Source organism: Aythya marila, assembly GCF_965140915.1.
Source record: "Aythya marila genome assembly, chromosome: 3".
Lineage (NCBI taxonomy): Eukaryota > Metazoa > Chordata > Aves > Anseriformes > Anatidae > Aythya > Aythya marila.
Window position 1 is genome coordinate 38,868,969 of NC_139044.1, and position 23,841 is coordinate 38,892,809.

Here is a 23,841-nt window from a genome sequence, read left to right on the forward strand (position 1 = left end):
AAAACATTCTTTAAATAAAGACTTACTATATTTTCTCTCTAACCAAAATTTTATTGCTATCTGCTAGCCACATATCATAAAATTAGTGTTTTTCTATAGTTTTCTGAAGACATAATTAAATTTTACTTTCTCCATCCTGATCCATAATAAATATGGTTCTTTTTCTCATTTTACAAAAAATCAGAGGAAAAAAATTGGCTCAAAATGTTTGTTTTAGCCTGTTAACAGCTTCAGAGATTTTTCTACAACTTTAACTTAATTTTAGAAGTAAATTTTTATTTAGGTATGTAAATATAAAACCTAGAGTGTCTGTTTCTTGCATGTAGTTAGTGAAAATAAGTGTTTATTTCAAAGTCACTGAAATGATTCATCTTCTGATTTTCCTGCTCATTTTTCTCTGATGCAGCTTGGTGTTTAAAAGCATCTTAGAATTTTTGACACAATTGCAGATTGCAGTTAAAAAGTATTTTCATTTTTAAAGTGAAATTGATTATATTATTGCATTATGTAATAGAAGCTTCATTATGCATTTTTGGCAAGGTTTTCCTTCTCCTTTTATTCTCTCTCCTTGGTATTTCTCTTAATTATACAGGCTTCAATACAGATCTAGTTTTATGACAGAGAATAATGGATTTTGCTTTTGTCAGGACGTAAGACTTTGTTCAGAATTAGTAACTTTTTCAGTTCTAACAACGTTGAACTTGTTTATTCCACTCTGTTTTATAGGAGACGTTCAAATTCTATATGGAAAAATGGAGGAAAAGAAGATCAGAAACATTATGAACAGACGTTTTATGTTTTAGTTGTTTATGAAATTAAGTATTACATTCAATAAAAAATTAAAAAAGCATGTTGTTCTGTGTAATTTTTAATATAAATACTGTGTTAAAACAGCACTTTCCATAGCTGTAGCTGGTGGAAACTCATAGGCTTTTCTTATGTTAAAATTGCTAATGAAATATCACGATGTCACTTTCTAGGCTATTTCTGTTTTGATGTATGATCTGCTTTAACTAGAACTGTACTTCAGCTCCTGTTAATTCACCAAATATATGTATATTGAGAAAATTGCTAGAGGGGTGTGCAACTGTAACTTCAGCAAACTGCATTATTTTTTGTTGTTGTTTGCTAGGTCAGTGTGCTTTGGCATGAAAGTAGAAGGGTAAGGAACAGGATTCATCTGTACCTATAAAAAAAAAATAATAATAAAATAAACACATCTTTTTTTTTTAGATTCTCCTAAATGTACGTCTTTTGTGTAATGTATCTTGTTATGGGATTCAATGGTATAAAGACAAAATACACCTTTTAATCTAGCTTGTGCGTTGTAGTTTTACTGTATCTATCATTCATTCTCATAACTTTTAGTAAAATGTTACTTTTAAGTAACATTTCTAATTAGTTAACTAATGTATTTAAAAATACACAGAAAACTCCTGTGAGGAATGAGGCATAACTAACCCTGTGTTGCAGAGAATGTTCAAGTTTATTTAAAAAACAAACAAAAAACTGTACGCATCCTATCTGTGTCCACTAAAATGTCAGCGTGGTTTTACGATGTCTTTCAATACTTTGCTTGTGCATGCTATGGAGACGTGGTGCATTGATGGTGCTGGGTTGACTTGTTGGGTTTTGTTTGGTTGTTTTTTTGCTGCTGGGGGGTGATGTCTGGTTTTTGAATTCACCACAGAATATAATCCTTTCGAAGATATTACAGTAATCTAGAATGGGGTGGTAAGAGACGAAAAGTCTTGAAAAGCATCTTGTCAGGAACGTGGGTGGGTTATGTGGGAAGCAGACCGTACCTGAGTGGTTCTAGCCATCTGGCACCCTTTGTTCCTATATTGTCAGAAGGCATTAACATTTGAGGTTTTATTCATAGCCTAGCGGTTTCATGCCCTCTCTGAAAGCAAGCCCAGGCAGTGTTCATCTTACTTCATTTCAAAACCAGAGATGCAGCTTTTTCTAAAGCCGCAGCCACATTACACGCGTTTCAGTGTAATAGCAGCATAATTGAAGACTGCGTCAGCTAGTTTGCGGCCCTTCCTCTAGTGCCACAGCTCTTGTTTTTAGAGGTCATCTCACGCCCTTCTCTGTTTCACAGCAGTGGCTGTGTTCCTGTAAGTGGGGTCAGACTGAGCGTAACTCAAGGCAGCGAGGCCTGCGCGTGCTTGCTGAGGTAGCGCAGGGCCTCAGGAAGGGGAGGACTTCAAGCACGCGCCACGTCCACACAGCAGCCGAGGTCTGTAGACCTGAGGTAACTGTGCTGACGAGGAGCTAGGATCCCATGTGTCATCAGGTCTTCTGCCCACTAGGCTGGGTGCTGTTTGTAGTCAGGTTCTGCAGCCTTCGTTATTCGGTGCTGATGCTGGCAGAAGGCGTCTGCTGCCTGCTGGCAGTGCCCACGCCTGATGTCTGACCCTGCGAGGTGCTAGTTAGTGTCTGCATGTTTTACACCTACCCTGCTTGGCTGAACTCCTACAGATTAATGCCCTGAAATTTTGTAGATGCAATTTGGAAAGTAAATTTGATAGTCTGAAACCGGTAACATTAATTACATCATTCTTGGCTCTGAAATTGCATTTTGAGGGACCTCAGGGGATGCACTGGGCTGAATGAGCCCACTGCTGAAAGGATCAAACAGCGGGGAGGCACTGCCAGAGCACAAGACCAAATGGTACTAGGGTTTTGTGGCAGCAATGACTGGCAATAGGTGGTAGTACATGCTGACCACCTGGGATTGTGTTGTGCAATAGCCTTGGCCATGTGTTGTGGGAGGGCAGACATCATTCAAAGGATAGGCAAAGCCTGCTGTTGTGTGGTAATGCTTCTGACTTTTCTGTTCCAGTAAACGTTTCCAGTACAACTAAAGAATGATTGCACAGAGGACTAGAGTCACTCCTGTCTTTAAAATGTGGGACAGTGAGGGATTGGTGCCACCCTGGGACACAGTCACTTCGGTCTGAAACGATGTTTTACTGGGAAGGTTTCTGCAGAATCGGCATTTGTGCCATCTCGTCTAGAATACGCTTGAAATATTTCTTGTGAATCGGTGTGCTGTAAGACTCTGCCATTTCAAGCATGAAGAGCTGAGTTTAGAAGGTTTGTTTTTTCTTCACCAAATAGGTAGGCAGCCTCACTATTTCTTTCTTCGTATTCAAGGAAAGAAACCTGTGAGATGACAAAATGCAGAATGGCAGTCCTGCAAACTTGTCAGGGTGACTTATTAGACCAGTTACAAAACTTCCTCTGTCATACTGACCGTAGCACTTATCCCTTTAAAGCAGAAAAGAAGTATTTGCCACTGGATAACTGGAGTTGGACAGGTTTTGGAGCAGGTGTGGTGGCTGGGAGGTGGGAGCGTGCTTCTCTGTGGGGCTCCCCAGGGAGCTGGGAGCGTGCTGACGTGAACCGACCCGACACGTTACTGGAGAAGGCAAGCTGTGCGAGCACGTACGTGTTTGCATACCAGCACGTCCTGACTGGGGCTGAGAGGACTGGGAAAAGCTTGCTGCTTGAATTGAGATAGCTTCGCGTTGCTCCTGTGCCACGTTAGGGGGTTGCCTTCCTCCACCTTCCCTTGAGACCGGGCAGGAGGAGGCTGCTTCTTGTTGGTTTGTTGTTTTATTAAGCTCAGCATGGAAAAAGTTTCTCTGTTAACTACTAGTATAGTCGTTTTAAAGCACAATAATTATATGCTGTAGTTCTATCCTTATCTACTGAAAGAGTTTGTTCAACTTGCTGTCTCCCAAGACCCTTTTCTACAGAAAGAAACGGAGCTTGGTAGGTTAGTAGCTGTCTCTAGACTCTCGTAATGTGTACCCACTGTTGAAAATTGAGTAGCTGAAGGCATTGCATCTTTGGCAGCAGCAGCTCAAAAGGTTTTTATAGATCGAGTGCCTGAGTCAGCAGGAATCCATCTGCAGTTTATAGTAAGAAGGTAGGATTGTAGCAGTGATGGTAGGTGCACCAAGTGCACATACTGACAGAGAAATAGTCTGGAAACATGTTCACCAGAGCAGCACTGTCTTTATTGCTTTTCTTAAAGGTGTGATACTTCCAGACACTCCAGGAACATAGCTTAGGAGGAAGTGACAGGAGTGATGAATGCGACCAGGAGGTTTTGCTGTTCAGTGATTGTTGTGAGAGATCTGTCAGCATCTAGAAGGAAAGGCCAGTTTCCAGCACCAGCATATTGTTGCAGTAAAGGTGAAAAAGTGAGCAGGTAAGAGAAAGCTGGTCTGCCATTGATTTTAGCCTTTTTAGTAAAGATTTCTCTGCTTCTCTTAAAATTGTTCTCATAATTTCTGTGTAAAGTCAGTACAAAAAGAGATTATTCTTCCAGACTGATTACAGCTTCTGGTGTCTTGCCAGTGCTTTTGGGAATCGATAACCAGAGGAAACCTAATCTCCTTTGAAGTTAGTAGCTCCAACTGGGACCGCAATTTAATCCAAGGACGTCTTTCGAAGTATGAGCATGCAGATCCTCAGCTACACACCCAAAGTTCTGGGTTTTCCATTAGGTATAGAAGTAAGAGCAAATATGGATGGTTGCAGTTCGAGTTTTCAGTGTTTCCTCTAATTACAAAAATGAGATGATAAAAACTGTCTTACACAGTACCTGCTGTAGATAAGAGTTCCACACTGCACTGCTTTTAGATAAAACTATTAATGCAAGGCTTCTCTTTGATGCTCTTCACCCTCTATACTATAATTGGCTAATGCTTCGCAGTTTCTCATGTGATGATAATCCTTGTAACACTGTAGTAAAGCAGTGGTATCTATAGAATTGCAGTTATCTGCAGCGGTAGTTGTTGAAACACTAGAAACACTTCCTACATAAAACAAAACTAAATCAAACCATTGCCCTTGTTATTTGCACGGTTTCTTGGGATTTCCCTCTGATTAGTGTAGCTAACAGCTCGAATAGTTCATGTGGGGAGGTTAGCTTAACTGTAAATCATCCTTAGCTATCATCAATTTTTAGGGCCTTCAGAATGCTCTGTAAATAAAATTACACTCTAAAAATCTGAAATGGGATAGAAAGTGTGTGCTCATTGGAAAATCCATTATGAGCCATAGATCTGCAAGCTTTGCTTAAACAAGGCTTTTGCTTTCCTTCATGATTTTGTTGACTTAGCCTGTATTTCAAACATTAATGTTCAGAGAGAGAGCTGGTAATATCACAAGTCGCAGATGATTACCTGTTCAACATTCCATGGAGAGGAAAAAAAAGCCCTGATCTAGCTGGATATATGTGTGTGTACAGTGTTAAATTCATTAAGAAAAAAAATCAATTTTATCTTTTCCTTTATGTTTTTAATGACATCCATATTTTTCATCTATAGCACCTATAAAATATTGAGCTCCAAATTGTTTTTATGCCTAGGAATGCAATTTCTGCATCTGAGTGTCTTTTTCACTGTCATCAATAACATAAATTTGTCTAAATTCAGCAAGTAAAAACAAGGTTGAAAACTATGTTTTATACCACTAGCTGCAGGGGGCATAAAATTACGGTAATTTGTGGCTTTACTATTGTCAGTCATGTACACGGGGTTTTTCAGTGGAAATTTATCATGCGCCCGGCACTGAATGTGTACTACAAAGCTGCAATACAATTTTTGATGTAAAAGGACTGAGAAATTCCCTCTGAAGTATACGAAGCTAAATATTCATTCACCTTTCTTTTGTCTACCTTTTGGAAGGGAAAAATCTGAAGCATGCATGTCCAAAGCATTTGGCAGTGTTGAGCTCCGCTGTAACCAGAAAGCCTGCTGTTGTAGGTAGCAGTAACACTTGGCCAAAAGGCTTTTATTTATTTTATTATTAGTATTTTTTTACAAGATTGGTCATAGGAGATGGGGGCTCACCAGGGAGGTAGGGAAGCGGCTGTAACCTGTGATGCACGCCCAGAGTTACCACAGGGGTGGTGGGACAGTGCCACGGCAGCTCAACAGGGGATGGCAACTCGTGTCTGTATTGCTGGGGACTATGGGGCAAAGCGTTTGTATTCAGTGATGGTTTTAAGGGTGTGCTAAACCCACAGAGCAGTCCCACCTGGAAATCTGGGTGTCAGCTCGTTAGGACAGCCCGTGTCCTGGTTTGCAGAGTTTGAGCAGCACGTTTTATTGTTGGCTCTTCGCACTGTTTTCTGGCTTTCTGCCTTCCTTCAGCTAGTTGAAGCAGTGCCACAAAGCGATTAGCTATTTTAAGAGCGAGAGGTAAATGATGCGGGTGTTTGTTGGAAAGCGGTTCTTTCAGGGCACCCCTTAGCATCGTGATTTGCGTGGTGGGAGGGCAGGTGTTTGCCTTGATCCCGTGTCAGGGAGGAGCTGCTGGCTTAGGCTGGAATGGCAGATAGAGGTGCTACGTTTCGATCTCCTGCCTTTCTTGGTGAAACATGACATCTTCCCTGTCATAAAAGTTTCTGTAGTTGTTTGCTAAACTTCCTCCAGCCCCCAGTAAGTGAAAGTGAGCAAAGATAATGTCTCGAGGAATGACGCTGTGAACTGGTGCCTTGTATTAGCATCGCAAGGCACTGGCAGTTCATTGAAAGTGACCTGTTCTCTGCTTCATGCTTCTGCCTACTTGTGAATTTCATAGATTTCCAGTTGCAGTGCATTTGCTTGAAAACCCAGTTCAGTAGCAGCCGATGACTGTATTGTGGGCTTACTTGCTCACGTACAACATACACTTTTTTTGATGCAAGTGGTTTCTTTTTTTCCTCACCATGTGAATTCTGGCCAACATGTAACCTATTCCTTAAATGTGAGAAATGTCAGTGAAGCAGAAGTGGTACTGACACATGCTTAGTAATGTTAGCAAAATATGAGTGACTCTGATTAGATGCTTTAAAAGGAGCAAAAAATCCAAATGTGTTGTTGAAGGTAGACGCTTGTTCTGGAGCTGTGAGGCGAAGATTGAGGGGGCAGTCTGTAAAATTGCAGTTTCTTGGCACTGGAAACATTAAATGTATTGAGTTGGGACCACGAAAGTACAATATTCCCAACAGATTTTTCAATTTGAAATAAAATCATGTTTGATTTAATGAGAAAATGATCAATAATTAGTTTTATAATTAATTACATAAATTGGCAACAACATTTTCATAAGTGATGGATCTGAACTGCTTTCTGAATATTCCTTGGGGAAAAAAAAAGAGCTGCCCACCTGCATTTTATTTGAGTATATATATATAGACAGATATGTAATCTAATCATATGGGTATCTCTACGTGTATATATATGATTACAACACACGCAGCTCCACACATGCTTTTTAAAGCTCATCAGTTCTTAAAAGGGTTAAGCAGTTTTAAAATTGCCTCAACCCACTGCTTAAACATTGTTGCCTTAATTAATAGCTGCTAACATATGAAGGGCTTGTCTTGGCTCTCAGAGGGGGGAAAAAAGCAGCGTGCCACAGAGCTCGATGTACACTGCTTCTTGTCTACTGCCATTAAAATTAATCATCGTAGCTAAAGCTGGGAAGGTTTGTTATTTCTGGTCCAAGTGGACATACCAATACCTGTAATTTCTTACTGATAGGTTCTCCCTGCGTAGCATGTTGTCTGATTTTTTTTTTTTTTTTAAGGCATTTTGTGGTTCTTTTTTTTTTTTTTTTGATGGTTGGTGGTGGTTTAAATAAAAATGGATTGCTATTGATACTTGTTACTGATTTAGCATTTCTGAATGCCTTTTGCAATGAACAAATAAGGGATGAAACTTTCAACAGCTACTTATTAATTTAGCTTAGGCAGACTGAAAGCTAGTCCTTTCCAAATGACGAGTTAGAAGTATTTTGGAGGACTGCCACAACCCAGGAGCCAACATGCAAAGCAGTGCTTCCATAACCTGCTTTGCAGTGCTAAGAAAGATCGTCCAATTTGCCAGCTGGAGAGGCTGCACAAACTTGGAGAGGAGGTGGGGGAAGAACTTCCCACCTCTCCTGCTGTTACTGAAAGTTACTTAAAATATTTTAAGTAATAAACCCATTGTTATTATCTGTCTCTTTACAGAGAAGACAACACCTCTAGTACACAGAGGTGTTGTACCAATGCATGAGTTCTGTTGTCCACATGCGGGTTTATTTTTATGACATCCTTACAACCAACACAGATTTCTTTTTTATTCTGAATTTGAGGTGCGTTCCTGCCAGCATTTGATGCTCCCACTCACACTTATGATGTGTGTGTAGACTGAAACCCAGTGGCCTGCTGTGATCAGGTCATGCACTGGGCAATTCAAGAGCACTTGGGCAAGCAACTTGGGATCTGTCACCAATGCGATGCGGTGTCACTTCGACGTTGGGTTTGTGTTGACTCAGTTGCCTTCAGCTGCAGGAGCCACGACACAGAGCTGAGGAGACCTCTTCAAGCCTATCCCCGGAGGATGCAGGAGAGCAGAGCTGGCAGCAGGGGAGGCCTTGGAGCTGTGGCATCGCCGGGCTGGCAGGTAGTGCGCTCTTTGGATGTGAAAACTGACTCACCGTGTTTCTTGGGATGTAGCAAGCTAAATGTCATCGTGTGAGGAACAGATAGTGCTGTGAGTTTAGTGTATGGTTTTGCTTGTGATCTGTAGTCTCTGTGTTGAGATTGTTGCAGACTGCTTGAGTTTTGGTTTTCCTGACACAGGAAGCATAGGGAGGGGGACACGCAGCTTCTACTGACATAAGGGAATCTAAGGAAAAAGAATGGCTACCCTGAAATTTGGGAAGCAAACTGCTGAAATTATGGCATTCAGCCTTTGTTAGAACTCTCAGGAAGATTTCCATCCCTCACTAACCACTTGTTCTTGCAACAGCTCTGCTGTTGAAGTGTGAAACCTTTTCTGCACGCAACTAGTGTGGAGCAGGACAGGAACACAGGCCAAAGCCTACGGCGTAATCTTCGCCCCCGGAGAGGCGCATAATTCCCCTAAACCTGTAGCGTTTTTCAACTCCTGGGAGTGCGAGTGGGGCAGGTTGTGTGTCACCCGCCCACTCTTCCCATTGCTCTTCCCTGTACACAGCCCCACGGCATGCTATTGTTAGATATGAATGCTAATTGCTGGTATTTCAAGGCTCCTATCTTCTTATTGCTAAAGCCTGTAACAATAATCACAGCCTACATTCCCCATCTCTAGGCATCAAGGAAACAAGATATGATCACAGGCAGTGTGCTGAAGTAATTGTAGTATATAGAATATGAGCTTTTTCTGTGTAAACACAGGCCTGGCCACATCCTATGATAGCTCTTCCTACACTCCATAAGATGGCTGTTCCCAGGCTCACAACTCACGTCCCCATTATGTATATATCTACCCTTGTCATAACACCACCTCTGAAACACTCACACCGTTTGGTCCTGCTGCATAATGTTAAGAGGGTGGAATTTTAAATTGAAAAAGGCTGTTTAAGTAATGTCAGCAGCCTGACTAATTTCACAAAAGGAAGGAAATTCAAAGTTAAGGCTATGGTATATTCTTATCTAGATGCCTGAAGATTTCTGTGCATGACAATATGCCCCTAAAATTCAGAGCTGTCCCTTATGTCTTTAATTTCTCCCATTGTGTCTCTCCTTTTTTTTTTATTAAACATCAAAGTGAATTCACAACAGAGAGTCAGCCTAGAATTTAATCCTCTAAATACCTTGAAAATAGAGGTTTAGACTAGAAGTACCAATATATACCCTTAAAACTTCAGCGTAATATAAAAGAGATTCTAATCACAACAGATCATTACAAAGAAGAGTAAACCACTTTAAAAAATTAAGTGTCTTAAATATAATAAAAAGGAATAATTAAGAATCAAACAGGAAGCTGCTACTCTGACAATTTAATGATGCTGAATTGGACTGAAAGAATTGGCTTTGCCATTAAAAGGGAATGAAAATCTGATAATTTCAAAATGGCACTAGGATAAGATCAAGCATATTCTTCCAAATCAAATGCAGCAGAACCAGGAAGAAATGGTTGAATTCACCTCAGAAAAACCTTGAAGTGCTTTGGACTCCTGCTGCTGCCTGAGGCTGAATCTCTTATTTTATCAGACCTGCTTAACATCTTTAGACTGGGGTCTTCCTGGGAATTTATTACCCCGTGGATCCCGTGGAAAGCAATGTGGCAACCCTGCTTGCCAAATAGAAATAATTCAACATTGATGTTCTTTCATTTTAATTTCTTTAAAGAATAAATAAAAAAGGATTTACATAAGTATTCCATGTCCATAGCACTAGGAGTTTTCCACTGTGTGCAACGTATCTGTTCTACTTCCATTTAATGATGTGCTTTTCTTTTTTGATGCATATAATCACAGAGATATGCAACCAAATGTTTAAAATCAAGCTAATCTTATAAAATATTTTTAACAACTGTACATGTAATTTGCACTTGTACTTACTGTGCTGTGTGTGGATTACAGCTATCTATTTACTATTACGAATTTTCTGAGCATTTGTGTCTTATGGATGAACTTAAGAAGGCACATAAGTACAAGCTTTTCAGAGGTTGCACCATTAGATTTTTAATTATTGGGTGGGCAGTTCTGGTATTTTCTACCTGTGAATCTTAGGAACCAAAACTGGCAAATTGCTATGTCTAGTAATATCACAGAGAAAGATGTGATTAATAATCACTTTGTGTGTATTTATACTGTAAAAAATAGATCCAAAAAGGTAAGAAAAATTATCTGTTAAAAAAAAAAAAAATGCTTTCTCACTGTATAGATTACTTTGGGCATCAGCAGCATCTAACTGGAACACAAAGGCAAAGTCTTTAAACACATAAGCAATTAGAAACAACACAGAATAACTAATACTGGTGTTTTTCATCCACGCGTGTTTTCCCAAAACTTCAGTAAAAATTTTTATGTTGCTTTCCTCTGTTTTCCTTCTTATGAGTGGTGAATGCAGAGTATGTGCTGCAGGAAGTAGTGTTTTGTGTGTGCTGATCCTTAGAGCTCTTCTGGTTAAGTATGTGATTGCCATGCATTCAAAGATTGTGACCTAGAACATCAGCTATTACAATGTGGAATCGGTCCTTTTAAATTGGCAACTCATAGCTCAGAATATTTTAAGGTGCAGCTAGTGCATATAGGTGTCACACATAAAACTGTACAACAAACAAATTTAAAAAAAAAAAAAAAAGGAAAAACCACCATGTTAAAGTCTGAATTTTTCACGGTTTGTCTGAATGGAGGAGCACAACCTGGCTTCCAACTCCTGGTGTTCTGCTGCCATCCTGTGGCGAACCGGACTCGCTTCGTACAGCGGAACTCAGCAGGGATCTCTCTCAGTGCATTCGCAAGGGTTACCAAAAGTAAACTTTGGGCTTGCCATGTTTTCTTGCAAGGGATGTTGTAGCCTGCTGCCCCATCTGCTTGTCTTACTGTTACCAGTCTTGGTTTGATTTTTGCTTGATGAATCTTAATGATAAGTAGTATAAAAGCAGGAAAACAATAATATTGCCACCAAGGATGAGATAGCTTACATAGAGAGGCTGTGAATCCAGGCCCATAGACTTAATTACCTGTAACCACAGATACAAAAAATTAGGAACTGATTTTTTTTTTCTAGTTAATTACCACGATTTTTATTAGAGAGTGACTTACAAGTTTTCCTGGAATGTGAAGAGTAACGTTTCCAACAGTCATTTCATATTTGGCTTCGGTGAACTGAATTTGCATCATGCCTTGGAAATTCCATCTTAGAAAAGACACTTTAGAAACCCAAAATGGAACTGGAAAAAAAAGTCAGAAAAAATCATATAAATAAGCAAATTCCTGTCTTGCTGCCAAAAATAACAGGTTTGTCTAATTTCTTGACAACCAAAGGCTGTATGATAGCTTATTACTGGACAAAATGGCAGATACACCCTATATTATTACACAAAGATTGAAAATTAGGGGAGAACTTATATCTATTAGACTCCCATTATCAACTCGAGTTCTTCTACTGAAGATCTTCATCTACTGAATATAACTTGTTACTGAATAATGTAGGGACCAATTCAGACTTTCACTAGTGCTTTTTTCAACCAAGCTTACTGTTACCTCAGCTTCAGAGGGAGACACTAATGTAAAATGAACTCTACTGTCACTATTCATGAAGATATTGCAAAGGTGGGAATAAAAGAGGGTTTTCTTGTATGGGACTCAGCCTCACTACAAACAATTGCTGATGAAAGCCATCGACATTTTCATTTGGAGGGGTAGTGGGAGGATTCTCTTACCTGTCCAGAGGTTTTCCAGGCTTACCACAAAACCACCACTCAGGTAGAATGATGTGAAAAGGACGTTGCCAAGGAAAGCTGAGAGCTGTAAGGTTGGCAACAGTGCTGCCACCCAAAGTGCCATCCCGCGGGCACAATACACAGCCAGCCACACCGAGAAGAAGTTCAGCAGGAAATGCTCTGCGTCAGGCATGAGGTTTGCCAGCCAATAGATGGGAACCCCATAAATTAGAACAAAAGCGCAGTGCTCAGGGAGTTCCCCTAAAATCTGTTCAGAAAGGAGGGAAAAAAATATATTAAGCAATAATCACAAAACCTTCTGAGATGCCCCTTGATGTACTTATGGACTGTTTAGAAAAACTTTGGGAAATAATCCCTTAGAATACAATCATCTCCTCTTTGGTTGTTTTCAGTAACAACAGAGATGGAAATCCTTGCTAATTTTTTTCCCTAGTTATGATAATTTCTGTAAATGTTGAATTGATAGGCGGCTTCTTACAGGTTGAATGTCGTATTTTGTTATGGTTTTGGCAGTTTCTAAGAATTTAAGAGAATTTCATGAAGAAATGGTGAGCTTGAGAGCAGTAATACTGTTACTGACTCATTGTAGGTGTACATTTTGTCCAAATTTGGTTGAACCTAGCATGAGATGAAATTTGAAATAGGCTGTTGGTCACTTCCCCACTTTGTCCCAAAGGTTGTCCAGTTAGTAACTTCCTAACTCATTGCAAAAACATGAATGTGTTTTGGATTTTCTCAAATATCTGAACATACATATTTTATTTATATACATGTGTGTGTATATATACAGTATACATAAAAATATATATACACACTATATGGATGTCTGCATACATCAGTTATATGTATATATGTAGATATGTGTGTATATACATATGTATGTAGTATTATGATTATTTTTTCCAAAGAAAGTTGCTACTATCCTCTAATACTAAGGTTGTAACAAATTACATCGATTCCTCTACGAATAATGTGCAATTTTTGTGACACAATGCAAAGAATATTTTTCTCTGGCAACCACTAATAAGCATTTAAAATCTTGTGCAGAAATGGAAACCTAAATTACAGATGCCATGGCAGGCAGAGCTCATCTCACAGTGGCAACATCACAAAGAAGGGATTCTTCTAAACCCTTGTGAAAAAAAAGAGAATGTAATTTTTCTGAAGTTCTAATTTTTTTCCAGGAAATCTAGCTCTTTATACACTTAATACAATTGTTTCTCTCTGATCAGTACAGGCCTGAACAACTACTGGAAATCTCAGTTAGCATTTTGTCATTTCTATTTTACTTTTGTTGTAGCGTTTAATATAAATATTCTGTTTTATAGATCAAGACATAATCAAACCTTCAAAGATGTTTCAGCTAATGAATCATTCAGGTACATAAAAGTGATGAAACGACCGAAGATGACTTTCAGAGTTCCCCAATTTTGGCCAAACAACCTTATGGATGTCAGCCATGACATATGGCAACAGATACAAAGTAGTGTGAGGTTTAATCAATTAACACCAAGGAAGCAAGAATGGTAGCTTTAGCTGGCAGACACACTAGAAGAAGTCTAATGCAAATGCAATTATTTATACAGCAAGGCTTTGGAATATTCTTTAAGCTATCTGTGTGTATTTCCTGGCATCAAAACCACTTACCTTAGCAAAGAAGTATGGGCTAACAGAATACATTCCACTTTCCAAGTCATGATAAAGCATAGCTCTTTCTGAATGGCCTGCAGGGTAGAAGCAAACAGGTTCATTTCATCCTAGAGTTGCATTTATAAACATAATTTTTCATTGATTTGAGAGCTCTCTGATTGTGATTGTTTAAACATTTACAATAAAGCTCACACTTACATTTGGCAATGACATCCAAAATCACTGTGAATGGGATTAGTGCACCTATCATGTACAACAGTGCTGTTGTGTCACGAACAGAGAGTCTACTTTCTCCATGGCCATAGTACAAAAATCCTATTAATAATGACATGATGAGGGCCTCAACTCCATGGACTAGTAGTGTTGAAAGATCTCTGAAGTCATTGGAGACTTGACGACTGGAAAACAGCGATATTGATCATAAGGTATAGTCCTTATTAATGCCAGATATATTCAGATATATTGCCCCAAGTGCTCTGCTAACAGCAGTTTGTGGAATTGCTGACTTTGAGTAGGTTGGGAGTTTGCCCAGTTCTGAACATGATTGTATTTAATCAAAGCTGCTGAGCATTGGTAGCGGCCTACTTTTTCAGGTCTGAAATGCTGAAAGTGTGAAGCCCATGGCGGCTGGAAGATCTCATTTTGAAGACACAGAAGCAATTATTTCAGCTAAAGCCTCTTTGTTAAGGGCCTGTAGTATACACTAGTACTAGATGTTACTATCAGTGATGTTCTACATGTATTAAACCACTTGGTTTTATTTCTTTTGAGAACACAAGCATGAAACCCAGCTACCACTATCCATCCATGCTGGCTATAATCAGTGAAGCCTCCTGGCTTCATATCAAGGCAGAGGTGTGAGGATGGCAGCACCTAGGCCTGCCACACAGCTGTCTGGGCTTGCTGAGGGTTCAGTCACTGCGCTTTGGTGTGTGTGTGGAGATCAGGACGGTGGTACCCAAAACTGGGACACACATTTCTGAGCCTCAAGGCTCCTGCTGCCCAAAGATGCAGGCTTGCAGCAGTGTGAGCTGGAGGTGATTTCTGTCTGGAAGGAGCCCTGGGACAGAAAGCAAGGGGCTGGACATCTGGCTGCCACCCACCACCCTGCTCAGAGGCCTGGCGTGAGCCAGTATAGGAACACCTCAGTTCCATGGCTCGCTCGGGCCTAGTGCTAGGTGTGCGCTTTCAGCACCTGCTCAATTCACATTTTGTGCTTTTTAACTCTTTAAAATACAATTGAACATGATACATAGTTGTTTATGGAGGTAAGGTTACCTTAATAATACAGTGAACTGCCTTAAGACGCCTGGTAACTGATTGCTGGCATGGTAAGGCATGTGGATAGCCTCTTCTGATTTTACATGGGAGCTGTACAAAAGAGGGAAAAAATATTAGCCAAAGTTGTAGCAGTTATTCCAGATCTGCCATATGATATTATTTTCTTCACCTTTTTTGGCTGACTGTGTTCACAACATTGTCGTCTTCATTAACTTTCCATAAGAAATCATCAAAAGTCTTGATTTTTTCTAGGAACAAGCTGGCAAGAATACTTGCTCTTTTTTGGCTCTCCATCTCCTTTTCTGCAGTCTGTTTATCAATGCTGGCCAAATCAACTGCAAGACATTATTTGACATAAGTCCATAAGCTACAGCTGTGATAACTTTATGATGTGTTTAGAATCAGAGATTGTATCGTGAACAGACAGTATGAGCTGTGTGCATGTGTTAAGCTACAACAGTTAAAACTTTTATCAGTTACTTTAGGTAGATACTGAGAGCTTAAGAATATTACCCAAGGAAAACATAGTAGCAGCAACAGTAGTTCACCTAGCTTTTTTTTTTTTTTTTTTTTTAACAAATTATTTTTTAAAATCTAAACTAACAGTAGTGTTTTCCAGTGCTGAGCATCAGTATAGAGCACCACTACCTGATACTTCGCAGACGCTTTCTGGGAGAATTATCTCTGTGCATTTCGTAATTCCTTACATTGAGCTGACTGTCTCCATTGAGCCACATTTCAGCAGGGGTCCATCAGAGAAATGAGTTGTAACCTGCCTGCCTTCTCTCATTCTGAGACTCTCCTGTTTCTCTTACTTGCCACACTGCCAGCATTTGTGCATTTCCTTCAGGTCCTCCTCCTTGCTGTGGCATCTTTAGCTTTCCTGTCCCATTTCCATCTTCCTGCAGCCCATATTCTCTGCCTTTCCTGTGGGTAGTGGCTCAGTGCATTGCAATTTCACCTCCCTTCCTCATCCCCACCTGCCTCCATGTCACAGGGGTTCATCTTCTGAGGACTGCCCCAAATGGTCCATTCCCATACAGGTGTGCTGCAAGGCCCCCCACCCAGGGCTGCACTGAGCTGGGCAGGACTGCTCTGAACCACGTTGGTGACAAAGGTCTGTTTGTTGGGCTTGACATTAATTTCTGTCTATCTCTGCATAGCTGATAGGCATTCTGATATGAACTGACACGTAAGCAGAGCCGAAGAGGTTACTCCAGAGCATTGTAGTTGGTGTCTGTACAAGGCATACTAAGCAACTTGAACGCAAAGACCTGAAGGTAAGAATTGAACCAACCTCTGGGGTAAAAGACTACTGCCATTAGATTAACAAGGCCACATTCCCTTTGCATGTTGGGAGGAAAAAAAAAAAAAAAGAAAAAAAAAAGAAAAAGAAGGGATTTAGAACCATGCAGGGTGGTTTTTTTTTTGTTTTTGTTTGTTTGTTTGTTTGTTTGTTTTTGTTTTTTTGTTTTTTTTTTTTGAGAAGAGGAATCAAATATTACTGTTACTGTTTTTTTTTTGTTGTTGTTGTTTTTTTCTCCTCCCTTCCTATGCTCTATTGGGCAACTCTCATCTTTCTCATTTCCTCTTCAAGGTATGTATGATTACACACCCTGGGAAACTGGCTTCCTATGTTTCTTGAATAGAGTACATAGAAATGACTGCATGAAAGCAACTGATCAGTTCCTGCATGTCTTTTATCGCTGAATATAAAAGTTTCAACCAGCTGAAACACGGGAATAAGTGTGATAAAGGTTTGGAAGAGTTGCTACACCTGGCACTGTTAAGAGGATTATTTAAAACTGATTTTTTCCTCTCTCTTGTATTTGCTACATTTCCTGCATTGACAAATGGGGATCATATTCAAAACTGAACTTAGTACAATATTGTTGACAGTGACAAGGCATTTCTAAAACAGTTATGGTCCATAAAAATCAATGTTAGCTGATAGGCTTAAGAAAGCAAATGACTTCCAATAATATTTCTTTTTTTTTCTTCTTTTTATGGCAGTACTTTGTCAGTACTTGATACTAACCGTAGAAATCTGCAGGGTTGCTGTACCTTGGGCAGGGATAGCCTAGTTCTGTGAAATATTGGACCATGTCCTTGGCTGTTCCGGAATAGACAGTGACTCCAGAAGACATCAGGAGAACTAAGTCGAAGAGTTGGAAGATATCTGACCGGGGCTGATGCAGTGAAAGAAGAACTAATCTGTTTCCTCTGGCCAGTCTGGATAATGTTATCACGAGGTTATGTGCAGTAAAACTGTCCAGTCCAGATGTGGGTTCATCAAGTATCAGAATTCCTGCCAAAGACAGTAAGTTTAGCTGTGGAAAACAGCTTGATTTGGAAAATATGGTATTAGCATTTGAAATCTCACTGCTATATTCCTTTTTTAAAAGTACGAAGTACATTTCACACCAGCACCAGGTAATATTCAACAATGGCAACCTCCTTCCACTGCCTCATTGAACATAATGACTATGTAGTAGGTACTTTAAATTTTGTCTTGGTCCTATTGGAAACAAGAGTAATGTTTCTGATTTTCACTGGAATGAAGGTTTAGGTTCCTTATTAAATTAATGTTTTACTCTGCAGTTCTTGCACTTTGCCTGTACAAATGTGAACATTATATGTGAATATACAATAGTAATAGTTTTATATTCTGCCTGCTGAAATATTTTAATCTATATTAAATATACTTAATTGATATTTAGACCTTTTTTTATGTGTAAATCCTCAAAGTATTAATTTACGTAGAGCATGCTTTGGGAGGAGAAGCTACTTAATGCCTGTTCACACCCAGATACCAAGAGATATGCATAAAATTGAATTTTTCTTGTTTTGCAATTGGTTGCTAAAAATTTGAAAGGGTTTTGTTACTTTGCAGTGTTTGTGTTGCCAGAAAACTTAATGGCCTCAATCAGCACAAGGCACTGTCTGTACACAGACATAGTTTCTGTGCTGAGGGGTGTAACGCGTGTTTGAAATGTAAAGAAATCTTTACTTATTTTTCCTAGAACTAATGTTTTTACTTCAGTACCAACACATCTATTTGTGAGCATTGCTTCTTACTAAAAAAGCTTCTACTTTCCCTTTATTTGCAAAATTATGATTCTATATCAGCAAAAAAATTTCAGATACATTTCCCAGTGGAAGTAGAGGAGCTGATAGGAAATCTCGCTCAACAAGAGGCTGAGGCAAGATCAGTGGTGCTGTTGATATAAGTAAGAGCAGATAGGGAATTCATTCCTGCAAAAGCAACTGTAGATTTAGCCTTCTCTTTTGCTTCCAGTGAAAATGATAAAATGACAGAAACTTCTAGTTCACCTGTAACGAGCCAGCCACATCAGAGTTGCACAAGACTGCAATGAGTTCCAGTGCTACCAAGAAAATGACCTTCCCTTGTTAACGTTGTACTTGTGCATAGGCAGAAGTGAAAGAGGGCTGGCTCCTGAACCACTCCTTTTATATAACCGTGACTATGATAATTACATTATAATCTGTGGTCAGCAAGAGTTGTGATTTAAGCAAATGGATCAGCACACCCTCACTGTGCCTGATGTTGCCATGAGGAGTGAACATCTGGCAGAGGAAAATGCAAGATCCGTTAAGTGTCTTGAGAAGCGTATGTGTGTCTGACTTTTCCCTGAACCCTACTATTTTCTCTAACCACCCCCAGTGGTTTGTGGGGGGCACAAGGAAGGTGTCATGGTTTTGCTCACCTGGGTTCCAGAGCAGCTGCACACCGATGCTCACTCTTCGCCTCTCGCCTCCTGAAACACCACGGAGGTACTCGTTGCCTACCCTCGTGTTTGCACACTGGCGCAAGCGTAGTTCTGCTATAACATCTTCCACCTGGGGGGATCCAAATGGTAACAGGGATAAAACAGTTTCTTGACACGTTTCTGCACAGATAAAGCCAAAAAATATAGTTGGCGTAGTTAAAATTCATCTGGATATTATGGTGCTATTTGATCGAGAGCCAGTTGAAAACAAATCTTGATTTTAGGGATAACATTAAAAAATGCTCAACGACCAGCAATTTAGTTCATCTTTCAGCCTCTCTAATGCTTTCTCTAGATTGTCATTTTTTATGAGCATTGGAACAATTGCTGGTTTCTATCTTGAAAAAGGAAAAAGATTTATAATTCATAATCTACATATATATTAAAAAAAAAAAGCCAGATTAGCTGTTCTGACTCCAAGCACACAGGATGTCTCGGATAGTTCCTGTCAGACGCATTTTTGACAACTTTATTTTTTTCCAACAGCTTAATTACCCTTTTTTCTCTTTGTGAGTCTGAGAAAAACTTTGGAAGGCGCAGTTTGGCAACGAACAGTAGCGTTTCTCTGACAGTCAGGTGGGGAAGCAGTCGGTCATCCTGCCGCACGTGTGCAATGCATTTCTTGACAAGCTGGGGGGTGCTGGGTTTGTTATTGATCATGATTTGACCAGACTTGATTTTGCCTCCATGATCCCGGCAGGTTATCACGTCAAGCAAGGATGTCTTTCCACCACCTAAACAATCAAAATTAGAAAACAAATTTCTAGGGCATCCATTTGAAAAGTGATTTAGTCACAGAGAATAGAAGTTTTCATTCCCTAACGTCTTTTCCTCAACACCTTGTGTTGCTTTTCTAAAGCTGCAGAGGTGGAATGATCTTGAAAGAAAATACTGACACCTGACTGCAAGCTCATGTTCAGGAAACCTCTTCCATCCAGAATGTATTACATGGCTTTAACCTTTGACATGTCCCAGGAGAACTGGGTAGCTGGCTTTTGAGAACAGCTCTGACTTTAAGAAGCAAGATCTCTGTCCGCTAGTTACCATTCTATATGTGTGGCTGCTGGGCTGGCACCTAAATGCTTTGCAGAAGTTTGCTTTGTGGAGGGAATTGTGAATTCAGAAACAGCAGCTAAGCAGTTTAAAGACGAAGGCACTGAGCAATTATACAGCTGATAAGACTCTGAAGCATGACTTAAATAACTGTGATTTAAACAAGACAAAAAGTCATTTTAATAATTAAGAAAAAGTTGGCTATTAAGAAAAAGTTGGCGCATGCTCAGAGGTAAGGCAAGTAAATCAATGAAAACAAAACCTGATTTGGAATTAAATAGCAAATGACTTTTTCCCTTATGCCATATGATACTTTATGCAAACACACAGAGCTCTCATTATGATTAGATATCATTCGTTTCCAGTCTTCCTGTTGAAAAATTAACTCCACACTTGTTGCTTAATATATATATTATAAAAAAAAAAAAAAAAAAAACTTGTCCATCTGTAAACTACATATTGCTATGTTTGAGTGGCATTTGATTGCCATTGACAGTGTGAGACTCATCAGCAGTTTAATCCACTTTACTAAGGCATTTGATGAAATAGATGATAAACAGCTTTTTAAAATAGCTTGACTAGTTTGCTGAAATGGTTTGTGCCCAGTGTATGTTACCTTACAATAATCTAATATCTATAAGTCAATGTTATTTCATCACAATTTTTTTCCTTTTGCTATGGGGCATCTCTAAGGTACAATTTCCAGTACATTAGATACGTGCTAAGAAAAATCCCCCATAGCAGTGGGAAAGAAAAACCTCTTCTGTAGAAATAATGTTAAAACTTCTGTGGCAAATATGTTTTGTCCTTCTTTTTCAAAGAGAGCATCTTCACTGAATCACTGAGCTAACCTAATGTAAGAGTTTAGTGGAAGCACAGCATGTTTTTTTGCGGTTTTGTTTGTTTTACTTTCAAAGCATAGGTACTTATTACTTCAATTTAATGTATCACATGTCTACTTCTTATCCCCCTAGCTGAGATAAGTCTCACTAACCACTTAGGGCAAAGGCCAACTCTCTATTAGGCAACCTCATCCTTGAGAAGATTAAACCATTCCTACCAGAAAATGAAAGGAAAAAAAAAAAAAAAAAAGATGCAAGGAACCAGAGCCCCAGTTTTCAGACACTGTAAGCCAAATAAAAGAGGCGTTATCCTTTCTTTTCAAGTTTCTGTTAATTAATCTGAAGGTGATAGTTTATTCTATAAGACCTGTTTGCATGTGAAGGGAATTGCTGCCAGTTGCAACTGATCTTTCTTACAGGGTCTGGCCTCATGTCTGCATTGTTACTGGGTAAGGTCTGCAATTTGCCTGTTTTATGAGAGCCATGAAGCTGCTTCATGTCTAACAGAGATGGGGCTGCAGAACATAGTTGTAACAACGCTGCACCCCAAGAAACACATAGCAAATGTACAAGCCATAATATAAAAGTTTTTCTAAAATAAATTCAAAATATATTTTTCCAATATGTTTCTGTTTCTCAAAATGTACATTTTAAAGAATGTATTTAAGTGACACGTTTCCAGTAGTTCTTTGTCAGCTAGATTATGCCATTCAGAAGACTGAGGAATATTGGTTTTGATTGTGTGTTTTATCTAAGAATTAGTCAAATCATGAAACTTGGTTGTTCTTACCAGTGCTCCCTATAATAGCTAGCATCTGGCCACTTCGAACTTTTAAATTCAGATTCTGGATTACTGACACACGAGAATTAGGACCTGAGTTCCAGGTCCATGGCATTTGCATCTGCGTGAGTTTCTCATACCAGGGAATCTGGGATGCCGTGTTAACCTAGCAAAGAAAGAAAGAAAGTCTCTTCAATTCCTACGTTAAACTACTTAACATTAAATACTTTCAAAGTTGTAATAAATCAGAGAATATGTTAAAATAATATCGTTAATATTCAGAAATATAGACAAAAAATCTTTTTTGGACATGTATGGTTTTCATCCTTTGCTTCTTATTTCTGATAATCATTAAAACTATCTGTCCTTTACCTTACTTAGGTAGTTTATTGCTATTGTACATTTTTAATTTTTAATACAATTTGAAATGAATCAAAACTGAAAACTGTGAAGCTTACTTCAGATGCCATGTGGCACAAAAGTGAAAAATTTCACTGGCTTCCTGAAATCCTCCTTATGTTTGTCATCCTCTCCTTGTCTCCTGCATGCTCGTTCTTGCCGGCAAAGGCTCCTGCTCCCTCAGTCCTGAGAGGAATAATTTAGCTCAAGACTGAGGGAAAACAGAGCCTAGAAATGGACCTCTTTTCCTGTATCATCGCCTAGTTTTACTAGATATATTATACAACAGCATGGTTTAGCCTCACGTTATTACCTTAGCCAGGAGTGTGATTCTCCTTACAAAACTTTTGTATATTTGATTGTGCAATATTTGCATGAACATCAGCTTTATACTGTTTTTAAGAGGGCTTGCTTAATGAAACAGGAGCTGCTGGATAAGTTCCCTGCTGAAGGGACGTACAGAAGGTAGAACTTTTACCTGGTAGTTGAGTTCTTTGACCTCAAGAACATTTGATTTTCCGCTGTATGTGAAATACAGGCTGTTATCTTCTTCAGAGCAAAAGATACTGTCCTGGGCCTTGGTCTGGAGAAATTATTGGGTTAGTTACAATAGTTAATTATAATAACTAAAGAGTTGTTAACATTTGAGTTCAGAAATGGAGAAACAGAACGGGAAATATATTTGTGGTATATAAAACAGTACTTCTGATATGTTACAGTGGTACAAAAGCATGAAGGGTTGAAATGAGTAATCTGTTAATCAGCGTGAAATGCAGTTTGTTCTAGAGGCATGTCAGAGGGCCAAACACGCTGTGCTGTGGTGGTCTATTAGCTTTCAGTTTAAATGGGTTTATTTTCAACATGGAGACAAATGCCATGCTGCCATAAAGAGATTAGGCTCTATTTCTATTATTGAGGAAGAAAGTGGATGACTACTGGAATTTTAATGTCTACTGGATCAAAACGGTACATATTGAAATTCATATTTCATAGCAGCTAAAAATTAAGGTGCACTGGAAGTATGTTCATTGTTTAATTAATCCATACTGCACCATAGTAACCTGAAGCAGCTAATTCACCATCACACACAGAGAGAAGATAATTTGCTAATGTCTGTGCCTTCAAAGAGTAAATGGTATCTGTGAATAACGTCTGCTCAGTAAGAAAAAGTTAATCAGACAGGGAAATAATTTAACTAACCGATTTAGCGAACCACCATCTTCACTACAATCTCTGCTGAATAAATGTCTTGTAAAATAACAGGCAAAAGGCATGTTATCCTGAGTCAGCCATCAGAGATCAACCTAATTCCTGCATCCTTTGGCATTTCAGGGGATTAAAGCTCTTCCAGTGGCTCATAGTCTGGGTTTTCATTTCACCCAAGTTGTGTAACTCTCAGATTCACCTGAGGGCTGCTAGAAGAGCTTCATTTCCCCCATTCCCTGTCTGGCAGACGTACTGCTGCTGGAGGTGTCTGGCAGATGGTGATCACTGCCTGTGCACAGTTCCTACCTTCACAGCAAGCAATGCTGACTAATCTCTTCAGTGCAGGCATGCAGCAGAAAGCAGCGTGACCCTAAGTTGTCTGAAAAGCAGCGCTAAGGGGTCCCTCCCGCCGGTCTCACTCACCTCCTGTGCTGCCTGGCTCCAGCCACCACCTTCCAGCGGGATGTGCTCGGGGGGTCCCTCCATGGTGGCAGTGCAGGGCCGTGCACCCTGCGGTGCTCTGGCAATGGGTTTGTTGAGAAGCGGAGTGAGCCTTTCTCCCCTTGCCTTTGAGCTTGGCTCTTCCCAGCCCCTTTTGTTGCAGCACC

General features: G+C 39.6%; 2 protein-coding genes across 3 annotated transcripts in view; one reads left to right on the forward strand and one right to left on the reverse strand.

Annotated features, from left to right (window-relative positions):
- Positions 1-850, forward strand: part of LRPPRC (leucine rich pentatricopeptide repeat containing) — a 90,871-nt gene extending 90,021 nt beyond the window's left edge. For both annotated transcript variants that reach the window (XM_082757211.1, XM_082757210.1), the window contains exon 38: positions 727-850. In XM_082757211.1, coding sequence (XP_082613337.1) covers positions 727-783 — 57 coding nt within the window. In that variant the 3' untranslated portion in view covers positions 784-850. The remainder of the gene's footprint in view (positions 1-726) is intronic.
- An 8,965-nt stretch (positions 851-9,815) lies between these two features.
- On the reverse strand, positions 9,816-23,780 carry ABCG8 (ATP binding cassette subfamily G member 8). Its single transcript, XM_082755829.1, has 13 exons — positions 23,657-23,780; positions 22,506-22,610; positions 21,638-21,794; positions 19,448-19,686; positions 18,890-19,022; positions 17,200-17,469; positions 15,331-15,496; positions 15,159-15,251; positions 14,079-14,278; positions 13,878-13,954; positions 12,210-12,477; positions 11,590-11,717; positions 9,816-11,507 (listed from the first exon to the last, which is right to left on the reverse strand). Exons 1-13 carry the CDS (start codon positions 23,717-23,719, stop codon positions 11,370-11,372), a joined length of 2,037 nt encoding a protein of 678 aa, XP_082611955.1. The 5' UTR covers positions 23,720-23,780; the 3' UTR covers positions 9,816-11,369.
- Between the last annotated feature and the right edge of the window lie 61 nt (positions 23,781-23,841).

What these genes read in the sequence shown, in the direction of transcription:
- ABCG8 (XM_082755829.1), bottom strand. Translation starts at nt 23,719, where the DNA reads ATGGAGGGACCCCCCGAGCACATCCCGCTGGAAGGTGGTGGCTGGAGC. An exon ending in CAACCCTGCAGATTTCTACG is followed by an intron (nt 15,497 to 17,199) that starts GTTAGTATCAAG and finishes AATGTCTTGCAG; the next exon opens with TTGATTTGGCCAGCATTGAT. An exon ending in TTCACATTCCAGGAAAACTT is followed by an intron (nt 11,508 to 11,589) that starts GTAAGTCACTCT and finishes CTGTGGTTACAG; the next exon opens with GTAATTAAGTCTATGGGCCT.